The sequence below is a fragment of the Vanellus vanellus genome (genome assembly GCF_965231255.1).
Source record: "Vanellus vanellus genome assembly, chromosome: 5".
NCBI classification, from domain to species: domain Eukaryota; kingdom Metazoa; phylum Chordata; class Aves; order Charadriiformes; family Charadriidae; genus Vanellus; species Vanellus vanellus.
The window spans coordinates 43912710-43925749 of NC_138910.1; the positions used below are offsets into that span (position 1 = coordinate 43912710).

Sequence of the window (13040 nt, forward strand, 5' to 3'; positions counted from 1 at the left end):
TAATCAGGGCTCCAGCAACAGAGTGCCATTAGCCAGTTCATCTGGTGGAGTTTGTGGGTGGTACAGATGCTCTTTTCTTTATTCTGCAGGTGTCCCTTGAGGTTCAAAGCTTTGCCGGAGTGTCAGACAAAAGTCTGTGTGCTGCTGAAGTGGAAAAACTAGAAAAAAGGACTGTGAACCCTAATGACAGGATTGTTGTTAGCTGGCTTCTCTGTGGGAAGGGGTGTGTTCTGTTACCTGCAGCTTTTGAATCTGGCTCATCCCAACTTGCTATGATCGAGATCCTGCTTATGATCTTGCTATATGATCTTGCTATGATTGATACCTTAGAAACATACAGTTCTCTCAGTGTCATTAAAGTGGGTAGCCAAGAGAGGGGACTGCAGAGACACCAACCCTTAGGAATTAATTCCAGTCCTTGTGGAATATGTATTTTTAATCTTTGGTTATCTCTAGGGTGAGAAGTTTTGAAACAGCTTCTGTCATTTGGGGTTTTGGGGCCAAACTTACATGGTGTTTGGAAACCCCACCAGCAGAGTTCAGAAACTGAGGACAACTCTTCCCATACTTTACTGCACAGTTCTTAAGAAATATTTGGCAATGTTTTTTTCCTGGAAGTCACTTAACACTAAATTTACTTCATTCATGTTTATAAAGGGCTTTAAGAAGTTTTTACTGCAGAAATAGATAGAGCATTTCTCAAGATTCTCTTATAGCCTCTTCCTTCAACCATATTTATTTTGCATAAACTTGAGATGGCTAAAAACGGATCAGTAAAGTGCCCATTTCACTCACAGGTCTAAATATCTTCTGGTTCATAAGTGTTCATCCTGTTCCCATATTTGCCAGTTAGATCATCTCGAATTGTTGTAGAAGGATCTTAAGAGGGAAAAAAAGTACAAGACCATCAGCAACTCTGGCTTTGTGAAGTGGGGCAGGGTGAATAATTTTGTGAGGATAAAAGCCTTTTAAAATGGTGTTGATTAGCCGGAAAGGTACATCTGGAAGCACCAGGCTCTCAGCAGCTGTACATTAATTAAGGAAGTCAGCTTCTGAAACCCATCGGGAGTAGATCATCTACATGTAAGCCTTGTCTGGTGGCTCAAGATTATTGCTAATTTTTCCCCTTTGTACCCAGCAGTTTGATGGTAAGTTTGCCTTTTGTACAGTTGTTGGTCACAGTCAGTGATGGGCCTTTGCTCTGCCCTTGGATGGAGCGTTTGTAATTCATCTGAGGACAGGCTTGGAGAAAGAGGCTTGTATTCAGATGTTGTGGCATGGTGTCACGTAGGCAGGACCAAACTCTTAAGGGATATATGTTAGCCATGACATACTGTTCATTTCCACCAGTGGAATAAGACTGTCATGGTTTTTAAAAAGATGGTGGTGGTTTTGGATGCCTGACTTTAGCTTCAATTGCTGAACAATTTGGGTTTTTTTCCAGTTAAGCTGTTTCTTTTGAAAGTTTGGGTTATTTCTGCAGTTTCAGTGGTCAAACGAATAAGAGCTATTACTTAGAGCACCATAAATTTAATGGGGACCACGTAGAAAAAATGCTGCCTTGATTATTTCCCTGACCCCAGAGATTCACCCACAAAGAAGATCCGAGGGACGTAATGGCCGTCAGATGCCATGTTGTCACCACTGCTGGAATGCTGTCAGAGTTAGACAGTGTCTAAGTGATGGGAAACTGTCTCAGCACCAGAAATGGACTGAATCAGCTGAGCTTGCCTCATCTACCAACAGCTAACGATTCTGATTTGGTCAGATACGGAGTTTCCCTGTTGTGTCTGAGTTGTCCTGTGCTAGATGCTTGGGGATGAGGACAGAAACCCCAGGCAGGTAACTTGGAAAGCCTGATGACTGGATATTTTTTCATTGTATCAGAATACCACCTGTTGTTGGAGTATACAAAATGGTATTTCCATACCAATAAGTATGTGTACATGTGTATGGAAATGTCTCCCTGTCCCTTCTCCAAGGAGGAACTGTGTTGGTGTTTTGCAAACCCTGTTGTACATCCCCAGAGAAGTGGAAGAAGAAAGAAAATTTCAAATACAGCTTCAAACCTGTGCAAATTGAATCAATTTCTGCTTTTAATATGGCTTATTCCACAGCCCAATGAACATTTTGATTAATATTTTAAAATATTCAGACTTACCACCAGATTGAGCATGATAAAATCCTCCTGACCCATCTGCTGGATCTCTGGGTTAGAAGCAAATGTTTTCCTTAAAGCTAAAAGAAAGAGAAATACATTATTTGTGTGGGAAAAAAAATCTGGATCGCTGCTTTTCCTGGTTTTGCATCTTCTTATATTGATTCTAAATACACCAGTAAATGACTGGCACTGCTTTCTGACATGCATACGTCACACAAAATTTGGAGGACTTGATTCTCATAAAGTAAAATGCAAAAGACATTTGGTCCCTGACAAACTGAAATGCTGGTGTACAGATATATTTCCTACCCAGTGGCTGAACATGAATGCATACACCTTGGCTTTATTCGGCCATCTGTGACCCTGGACTACAGAGCGTAGGAGTCATCTTCACAATTTATGCTGTATGCATTTGGGGGAACAAATACTTATAGAAGTTTCATAAGAAATGGGGGGGAGACACCTCCCTGACAAACCTCACTTGGTTCTCGATAACCTAGGAGGCTATCAAGTGATAGTGAGTGGTCTGACACACTCTTGGGCCTCATAAGAGTAAGACGAAAGCGTATAAAACAGATAGTAGCAGATGCTCTTGCAGGCCAGAAGATGACTTGAGCTTTCCAATGCTGTAAACTATTGCACTTCTAAGGTTCTTGTCTGCAGATGAAAATGTGCCACTAAAGGCACGTTGCAGTCCCTGTGAATCAGTGAATATGAGGCTGCAAAGATAATTTTCTTGGTGTCTGACTCTCCCTGCTTGCAAGATACCTGTAACTTCAAAGCCATGGTATTACACGCGCTGATATATATGCATGTTTGCTGGGGCCCAAGACTGGAGTTGAGAGTAGGCAGGAAGGAGAATTAACAGGAGTTTAGGGGGAAAGAGGATAACTGAGGAAAGCTTGGTGTCCACCAGCCTGTTCCACAGCCATGTGTCTCCGCCAGGGAAGTTTTAACCTAGCACACATTACTGCCCAGAAAAACTTTACAACTGTTTTATTCCTCAACTCTTCTCAAGGGTCCCCAAAGGATTTACTCTCTCCACCATTCCCTGCATGTGCTGCAAAGGCTTCACACCAAACAAACAAACAAACAAAACACCAAGCAAACAAACAGCTGATAAGGAAACCCCAGCCTTGCTAGGGCTCAGGTGGTGGATTAGGATTACAGACAGGTATTTCCAGCCACTCGAAAACTGGAAAACTGGAGCCCAGGGTTCCTCCCGGAGCTCATACACCCTCCCAAAGAGCTGAACCAGGCTTGCTGCTTGCGGATGGCTTCCTGCGGTAAGGTTGGGGGCTAGGGAGGGTGGAGATGCAAGAGTGGTTTTGGCATGAGGTGCCTGGATCTTACTTGACGGAGCAAAGCTTGGACCTCAGTCTGGAGCCCCTTTCAGTGGTTACAGCACCCTGCATGAGCCCTGCATCACCCAAAGGAGACCCCAGGAAGGAAGAGGATGTACCTGCTGCCTGTGCCTGACCTGCAATGCTGGCAGGAAAGCGGACAGCAGAGGGGTTGAGCTGGCTGCAGCCTGGCTGTGTGACTATGGTCTCCTGTGTACACAGCATGCCTTTGTAGGGGTGGGAGCTGCTGGGGGGCAGAAAAGCTGATCCAGCAGCTGATCAGCAGCCAGTGTAGCAGCCTGGGTTTTGGCTCCATCCCCAGCCCAGGTTTGGAGCAAAGCACATGTACCTATGCCCAAGCACAGAGCATGAGGACTTCTCCCCTGCTGAATGCACTGGTGCTCTTGGCTGCTGTGGAAATGGTACCTGTGAAAGGTAGGTTTGGGCTTTTGCTTCTCAATGGCAACACAGGGGTGGATCTCCCAGCCACTGCTCTCAGATATATCCCTACCTGGATATATGGGTGGAGGTGTGTACTAGCCACTGTGACAGAGAGCAATAGGGGTACTTCAGGACTGCCTCAAGCATCCCAGTAACTCACCTCAGAAGAGTCTGAAAGGTCCGTATCTGAGCCGGGCTTTCTTCCTCTTCATCAGGGAGCTTCCGGATCTGTGCAGCCACCCTTACACCATTGCAGAGAAGGAGGTAACACAGGAATGGAAAGGCGTGCATGCTTCTGGTTGGCAAAGACCGAAAGAGAAAGGATCAACTCAGGCAGGCAGAACTTAACAAATACCCAAATCTTCAGGCAAAGAAAAGAGATGCCCAAGAAACATTAATTTCCCTGTTAGAAGTGGGCTAACATCAAGGTTGACAGTTGAGCAGAAGCTTGGGGAGCCTCTGGAGTGATTCTGAGTTTGTCTAGCTGGTTGATTTCATCAAGAAAAAACAGCTGTATCTGCCTGCACTTATCTCCACAGCTTGCCTTGCAGCTGAATTCCAACATTTGTTCGCATGTTTCCTATCACTCATTGAGATGCAGAGATAAACTGCTTAATCCACTATGAAGTGGTCTATATTTTCAGCCAAACATGGATCAGCCAGAGCTTCAGTTAGGTTTGTTGGGAGATAAGGTGGCAGAGAAGCAATACAGATCAGGTCATCTCTATCTGAAAGCTTGAATGCACTTGGAGCCTGGTGAGTGACTTGGAAAATGCAGCCATGGGGAAGCAGATACCCTCTGTCCTGACAGCAGCCCCTTTCTTCACCTGAGATCTCTATGCGTGGTAGTTGGTTTTGGTCAAGCAGTCCTCCTCACTTGGGTACAGTTCAGTGGTGTAATAACCAGCAATCACATCTAGCAAAAGCCCACCTACAAGGAGTGGGTACCCTGGCAGAAAATAAATGCATGGTCCTCCTTACAGAGAAGACAGTCTCATAAGTAGCCATTTACTTGGAAGTAGTCTCTCACCTGGCAGCTCCTGCTGACGTCTTGACAGGGGTGTCCTTCCTGCAGCCTCTCCCCTCTAGCCCAGGTAAGGCAAGGGCTTTTTATACCTCTGTATTTTCACAATAGCTGGGTATGGACGTTAGCTGAAATTCTAGGATATCCTGCTCCCGCCAAGGCGCAGAACAACCTTTCAAAAAGCTTTCTTCAGTCAGCCTGGAAACATGCATTTAATTGAAGTATATTGATTTACAAAAGTATTCATGCAGAGTTTATGCGAGACACACCTACTTCCTTGGGCATGGGTGTCCATGTGGATGAAGTCTACCAGAGTCAAACTGAGAGATACAGACAGGACGCATACACCTCTCTTGACACCCTTCACATCAAGAGTGGTACAGAATGCACTGCTCTTAGAAGAGGTTTAGCACATTCCTGTGAGGAAAAAAAATAATAAAATAAGAAATGACAATGTAAATAACGTGGTATGAACTGAACCATAACAGTAACAGGGAACAGCAGCATAAGGAGAGGGTCGTGCAAAGATAAGAGGCATAACTCTATGGAATAACTAGGACTTGTGTCGCAACCTAAGGAGATGGTTTTCTCCCATCATCAATTTTAAGGAAGTGAAACACCAGCTTTCCATTGAGGGTTGCTAGGTCTTTGCAAAGTGCCTGGTACGTCAAGCGAGAAAGACCATAATTTCCACTGCGGAACCAGCCACTGGTCTGTTAGGAAATCCTAGCTTTGCTTCTGTATGCAGTCATATTGTGGTCTCTGTTTCTGTCTGCTCTGTTATGCTGAGTAAGAGAAGGGCTCCTGGTGAGGACCCCCTTTTGGTGTTCCATACAGTGGGCTTTAGTGTACCATATGGGCCCAGGAAGTCAGGATAGGGATTTAGAAGAGCTGGTAATATTGTGTCCCCTGTGTTTCCATAGCTTGGTTTCTCAATCAGAGGAATGTTTGTTCCAATACTGTTTTTTGTGAATGCCTTTCCTTGGCACTTTTTGAAGAAACAGCATTTACCTATATTTAAGGTCCAGCAGGACTTGGACTTTCAACTTCAGTGCTTGCTTCTGTTGCCTGAACGACAAAGGACAACAGCCTTGGGCTGTTTCCCAGCTAGACCTTGGGGCTGGTGATGGCTGTGGTAACAGAAGGAGGCAAGTCCTTCTTCTTTGGAGTCTTCAGTGCAAAAGGAGGCAAAGCATTTGGTTGTTCTTAATGTAGTTAAAGGAAGACATACTATTTTTGTTCCCTTTTTTTATAAGTGCTATAAATAAAATACAAAAAAAATGAACAAAAAGAGGGGTTGGAGCCAGCACAGATCATGGGAAAGGAGAGATCCTTTCTTTCCTTTGACTTGTGCTCTGTTCTCACCTCCTCATACTTTTTCATTGAGCCAGTGAACCAGGTCCCAAGTGTGGAGTGTCATATATATGTTCTCACACATCACCAGTGGTTTTCTTCTATCTCCAGTTCACTCACAGGGTGAAGAGCCAATATCCAGACATGGAGTGTCACAAGGCAAGCTCAGGAGCACCACCTAGACTTCACGTGGTGTTTTACTGCCAGTGGCTTATGGTATATTGCTAGCTCGAGGCGGAGAATGACAGTGGCCTGAGAGTCACCGAAACATGCAAAGATCACATGTTTCTTGAACCAGAATGGTACTGCATGAAATCTAGATATAAATTGCATGGGAGGCTGAGTTGTACAAAGGAAGATGGATGGTCATTTCAGTAAAATTCAAAAGCTCTGCTTATTTGCAAAACTAGGCTATAAAAACACATGTATGCTGCTGTGTTCTGAATGCCAAGCTTTTCTGATTACAAGAGAAATAAAAGCCAGCATGAACAGCTTTAGCAGAGGTTGGCGAATGGAAACTAGCAGACAGACAAAATGTAAAAAAAAAAAGAGGAATGGGGGAATCCAGAGAATGAAGTGACACTTTGTAGAGACCTAACTCTCGTGGAATTTACTGTTTTCAATTTCAGCTATGGCAGGCAGATAGAAGAGGTCCACAACATAACTGCAAGCATGATATATTACATGACTTTAATCGGCCCAAAGGGAATTGTTTCTCCTGATCAAATAGATCTGATTGTGCAATACACACCCATTAATTGCTAAGTTCTTTTTATTTGACTTAACAGAATAAAGCAAACAAAGTTGTCCATTAACACTCCTTGGAGTAAACATGTTGCAACTTCCAGGCTGCTTACTGTGGTTTGGGTCCAAACACACCTGGCCAAACCAAATTTATGCCAGATCCCTGAACAGTCACTCCATTACATAAATTAAGCAGGTAAAGGTAAGAAAACCAAAATATTTTAAAAAGTTTTGTATAAAATCTGTATTGAAATGATTGAAACCCGGAGGAAATACCTATCTAGGAAATCATACTGCTCTGTCTAGTCATTATGTCCACATAAAATGTATTTAAGATGTGTTTTATCAATTGATTGCTTTGGTATCTGAAAAAATAACTCACAAAAGCAATTCACTTCATTTCTCCCTTGCTTTCCACAACACAGCATTCCTGAGACACAGCATCTTTTTGTCACCTTGAGGATGGGAAGGCCACAGCAAGCCCGCTTCACCCTGATCCAGGCAGGACCAGCCAGCGAGCTGCATCTGCAGCTCTGGGACATGTGTCATGAGCTAGATTGGTGCTGAATGGTAGAGGCAGGGCAACAGAGCCTCTGCAGAGCTGGAAGACCTACAGGTACATCTTATGGCAAGCAGTCAGGAAATGAAACAAATCCCAGGGGATATGCCAAGCCCCAAAAGAGGTATATAGGAGGCCAGGACCTCAGCTGGCAGAAAAAATGTTTGTGGAGATTCATCCTGTATTCAGAAAACTAAAAAGGTGTAGAAGGTGCCTATGACTGCATATTACTCGTCAGAAGGTAGGCTGGTAAAAAGAATTTCCCTCTGCCATAGATTTTATCCTATTGGACGTGGTTCAGATTTTGAAGTGTGAAGTCTGTTTCAGAAGAGATGCAGAGCAGTTTGAAATGTCTGCCTGATTGGTTACAGTACCAGATTGGAGCCAAGCAGTCACTAGCCTCTCTCAGTACATTGCACTGGTGAGATGGAGCTCAGCTGCCTTGGAGAAGAGTGAATGTGCTCTGGAGATCTCTATCCAGCAGACGGGGGAAAGGAGAGGAGTGGGTTCAAGCAATTGGCAGCTGAACCTGAATTATGCAATCTGCAAGTCAGAAGTTTCATAGAATAAAATGATTTTTCTTATGGAGATTTTTCCAATGGAGAGCCAGCCATGAGGAACATCTTTGTTGTCACCATTTTACATCTTCACTGTCAAATGCCAGCTTCATTCTCCTTTCCAAACTTTGTAAGTTCACCATCATTGACTTTTCTTGCAATTAGAATTATTTAGTAAGTGAAAATGAGAAATCATTAGCCCCGGAGTAATAGTCACCAATTTCTTCATGGCTTATTGGTGGGAGGACAGCTACATAATGACATAGAACACATGGAAAATCTCACTGGTTTCCATATTGCAGGTGCTGGGCTTGTGCCATTACCTTTTAGGACGAGGGAACTGTATGCACACTGGGACTGCTTAAGTGGTCCCAGAAGAGAGCTCTGCTACTATGAAGGCCTATCCTTGAGGTCTGATTTCTGAAACATTCACAAGATGATGCCACATCAAAGTGCCTCTGGTATGTCCATTCCAAGTGCAAATGGTTAGTTTTCCACTGCAGTAGAGATGTGCTATTAAAGCAGCAGGGAAGAGAGGGGAACAGTCACAACCCTTAGTTTTCCATGCCAAGGTTAAAAATTTGCCAGTGTAGCACAGAATGTGGATTAATTTGTCTGAGTTTATTTGTCAGATAAACCTGAGCTGCTGGTGGACCATGACTGTTCCCAACCTAAGAGGGTGTATAGATGAGCCCTTATGGCTTGTCTGGTAAGCAAACTCTTATAATTGTCATGAGGAGAACCTAGCTTAGTACTTTAGACTTGGATACCAATTTTAGGAATAATTTTGGAATCCAGAGACCATAGTTATGGTAAAGAGTAAATACATGTAAATAAGCCTTCTTGTAAGAGACTATAAGCTGCTCTCAAGGAGTGCAGCGCACACTCCTTATAGCTTTAACGACCACAGTTTTCATGTGGAGATGTTGCGTGGCAAAGCTGGTATCATTTCTGGAGTTGGTGGCAATAGGATAGGAAAGAGATCCTACACAGAATCAAGCATATCCAGAGATGCAGATAGTATGGAGTTCAATACAACTCTATGGCAGCTATAGGCTGTTTTAAATCTACATTTTTGAAGGCATTTTGCAGAACCTGCCAACCAAATATTTCAAGCGTGTGCAGCATCCAAATACAACTAATTCAGATAATCTGGAAGCAAAGACAATACAGCACGACAGTAGTTTGTGTGTCACCAGTTTCCTGCTGATCTTCAAAACCATACTGTCTTCATAGTGAATTGAACTATACATTTGCTAGCTTTACGGGATGGTCTGGGAGTAATTTTGACGGTTGATAGTAATCCGAAATGTGTGGCATCGCTGGACAAAATTCCAAATTCCCCATTGATTAGCAGCTCAAAAGGCAAAACATGGCTTTTAAAGGGTGGTAGGAATTTAAAAGGCAAACAAACCCACAGCTGTTTAAAGGAGGAGAGTGGATTGCAGAGTTCAAGAGCACGTTGAGAGCAGAAGGCTGTCTACCAAGCAAATGCCATTGTGTCCATGTCTTGGGCTCTTTCTGTGGACTTGGTTTGGTTGCTGTTCTTGACATTCGGGTAAGGGGTACTGTGTAAATGTTTATTTCTGCCTGAGGACCTGATTTTAATGTAAACTTCCCAAATCTTGTACCGTGGCGATTGTTGGAGAAATCCCCACTTTGTTTAGAATTCTGCACAATTACAAACTGTTTGGTTTCCTGTTACCTTTTTTAAAAGTCCTAAAGCTGAGAAACCCAGTGAAGCACGAAAACCTGCTAATATTTATCATAGTCAGCAACAAAAATTTTGTTCTAAAATAATGTAGTCTGTGTGTCCTTCCATGTTGCTGATGTCTTGATACTAGTATCCTCAGCTCTGAACTAGATGTCTTTGACTGAGACAGACAGAAGGTGCTTTCTGTTGTCAAGCTGCATCTATATTTTACAGCAGCATTTGGTAGCTCAGCTGATAGGGGTTGGAAACTGCGTATATACATGTGTGCACTGAAGCTACTGAGTTCGTAAGGTTATTTGAGACTGGAGATAGTATCCTGCTGTTCGTGGTATGTAAAAAGAAACAGGGGTAGGGAGCTTTACATTCCTAATGCTGGGCAGTTCAGCCTTAAATATTTGGCCAGCAATATGCACCATGGTGCTTTCTTGCTGGATTCCAGTCTATTTCTGCCAAGACGTTCTGCTGTATCAAATCAAACTAGTGGCTGGAAAGGTCACAGTCCCTCGTCATGGGAGGAGGTAAACCCTGGAGGAAAAGGCAGTGTGTGTTGACGTCTAATCCTCCTTGTAACAGTGGTGAACTGCTCAAAACAGCACATTTCTCTACCACCCTTTTGGTGTTAAGACGGCTTTTGGCACATGTCAGAGATCTGTGAATCTTCTCTTGATCCACTTGGTACACCGCTTTGTCTCTTGTTGGTGCTATGCGGTCAGCTGAATTTTCTGCTGACATCTTCAGGAGGATTGGTCTCTGTGAACAATTCTAGTCCAAGGTCCTCCAAAAGACTAGGTCTCCAGACTAAAAGCTAAATGTTTTATGGTCTTAGGGTACTTCTTTCAATTCCAGTGCCTCCCTTTAGGTCCACAGGGATTCTTGGAGACTTTGTGGGTTGCTAGCTTTTGGTTCTTCAGTTAAATTGAGCTGTGCTTCCTCAGGGTACTACCTCTTCAGCAAAACAAGCATGCCAAAGGACACATTTAACAGAACCCCCAAGATTCCTTCTCAGGCATCTCAGACTCTTCATGGAGAGCCAGTGGCAGAAATCCAGATAAACCACACGATTCCAAAATAAACAACCCTCTGCCCCAGAGCAGCTTCTTCCCAATTGTCTTGTTTCCTCTGAGACTTCTTCTGATGCCCTTGGATATAGAAGCTGTCAACACCTCCTCTTCTTCCCAGGCTCACCAGATCCTGCAGTCACAGCCTGTCTGGGAACCTCATCAACCCACCAGTGTGCTGGGCTGGGAGAAGACAGAAATCACTTCCCCGCAACCACCAGCTCTCAGGAGCCCAGGTGTAATTGCCCCATCAGCGTGAAAGCTGTCTGCTTCTCTTCCTCTGCTGAAAAAATAATCTCTTTCCTTGCCTGAACTAGTACCAGATAAATGTGCTTTGGTAACTGTGGGAAAGTAATGGAAGATTGGCAAGGAGGATTGTAAATATGCTCAAGTGACCTGCACCTGGGGTGCTGGAAAACGCATATATCGCACTAATCGTTGTTTAGTCTTATGTGCTCAACAAGTAGAACATCTGCACGGACTCAGAGGCACCTTATCGAACAAGCCTGAAATTCCTGCCCTGCTGTCAGAGAGGATCAAAGCATAGTGGAAAACTATGCCTGCTTGAATTCCTCATATACAGGTGAGAACAACAGGTTCAAACTCTCTCTCTCTCACTCTCTACTATCAAGGACACTCTTGCTCTGCAGTGCCTGCATCCCATGCTTGCGTGCCTCTGCCCAGGCGCTGCTTCGGAGAACCCTCGATCCTCAAAGTATCAGATTAAATTTGTTCTTTGCCTTTGTTTTGTGGTTGTTCCTGTGTCCTGCCTGTGTCAGCTCACACAGTAAGGTGTCTCTTTTTGTTCCCAGATCTAATTAATTCTTCCAAGGTTGTATAGCCAGGCAGACAAGCTGGAGCTGTAAGTTTGAGCAGAGCAGCACAGCCCCCATGCAGCCCTGTTGAAGTTCAGCTTTCAAACATTAATAGTCGTGACTGGCCAAGCAGAAAAGCAGTATTTTCTTTCTCAGGTTCCCAAACCTGGTTAGGGAGATTGGCAGTGAGGTGGAGGCTGGGGCATGGTCAGGTTTTTGCTTGCCGATGAAGGCTGTGATGGCGTGATTACAAAGTGGGTTGCAGGGAGGGTGTAGTACGCTGACTGGTAGAAATGGGCCTTCAGATGACAAGGGTGGTCCTGGGGGTCTTGTGCTGTTCTTTAATGGCTGTGGCCTGGCTTTGCTAGGGAGTGTGACAGGGGATCGGGCAATCCTGACGCTGGCTCCTTCTCCCCCATTCATCACCCTTACTTTGTACTTCTTTATTTCATGAAAAATGAAAAGAACCCAACCCAAAAGATACAATTGACGATTATGAGCACTGTTTATCGTCTGATTATTCAGAGGAGGGGCTGGGGTGTGACTAGTTGCGTGGGACAAGTGGCTTTGGGACTGATTCCAGGGATTCTTCCCTCCGGCCCACGTCGGGGGAGGGCAGGGCCTAACCAGGCGCCAGGCCGGTTGCTAGGGCCGCGTTGTGCCTAGCAACCGCCTACGGCCGCTGTGCGCTTGCGCAGTGAGGCTCCCTGCGCCGCGGGGCAGGCCGGGAATGCTTGGAGTCGCCGGCGGCGGCGTGGTCCCGCCGCCGCTATGAACGAGGCGGTGGTGCGGCGGACGCAGGATTCCTTGGGCCGAGTGATCCGCAAGCCACCGCTGACGGACCGGCTGCTGAGTAAGCCGCCCTTCCGCTACCTGCACGACGTGATCACTGAGGTGGGCCGGGAACCGGCCTGCGGGCCCGCTCCGCTGTTGCTAGGCAACAGGGCCTCCCTGCGGGCTCCGCCGCCCTCTGGCGGGCGGGGGTATTGCTGCCGCGGGGTGGGGGAGAGGGGGTCGCCCGAGCGGGGGGGACTCTAAAAGGGGAGACACCCGGGGTCCTGAGCGCTCCCTCGCTCGGGAGGAGGGACCTCGTCACCTTTCCGGGGCTCCGGGGCCTGCGCAGAGCTGGGTGGCGCACGCAGGTCACTGCTGCAGGGGTTACGCTCCGAGCAGCAAGTAAATTTCAGAGGGTTTAGGGTAGTGGGTAAATCTCAGAGTTTTTAGGGTGGCTGGTGGTGGTTAAGACCAGACGAGGGGTCTGACTCTTTTCC

At 45.4% G+C, this 13040-nt stretch overlaps 1 protein-coding gene across 2 annotated transcripts in view; it reads left to right on the forward strand.

Annotated features, from left to right (window-relative positions):
- The first annotated feature begins 12525 nt into the window (after positions 1–12525).
- TRAF3IP1 (TRAF3 interacting protein 1) overlaps positions 12526–13040 on the forward strand; it is a 47829-nt gene continuing 47314 nt past the window's right edge. For both annotated transcript variants that reach the window (XM_082483565.1, XM_082483566.1), the window contains exon 1: positions 12526–12663. In XM_082483565.1, coding sequence (XP_082339691.1) covers positions 12541–12663 — 123 coding nt within the window. In that variant the 5' untranslated portion in view covers positions 12526–12540. The remainder of the gene's footprint in view (positions 12664–13040) is intronic.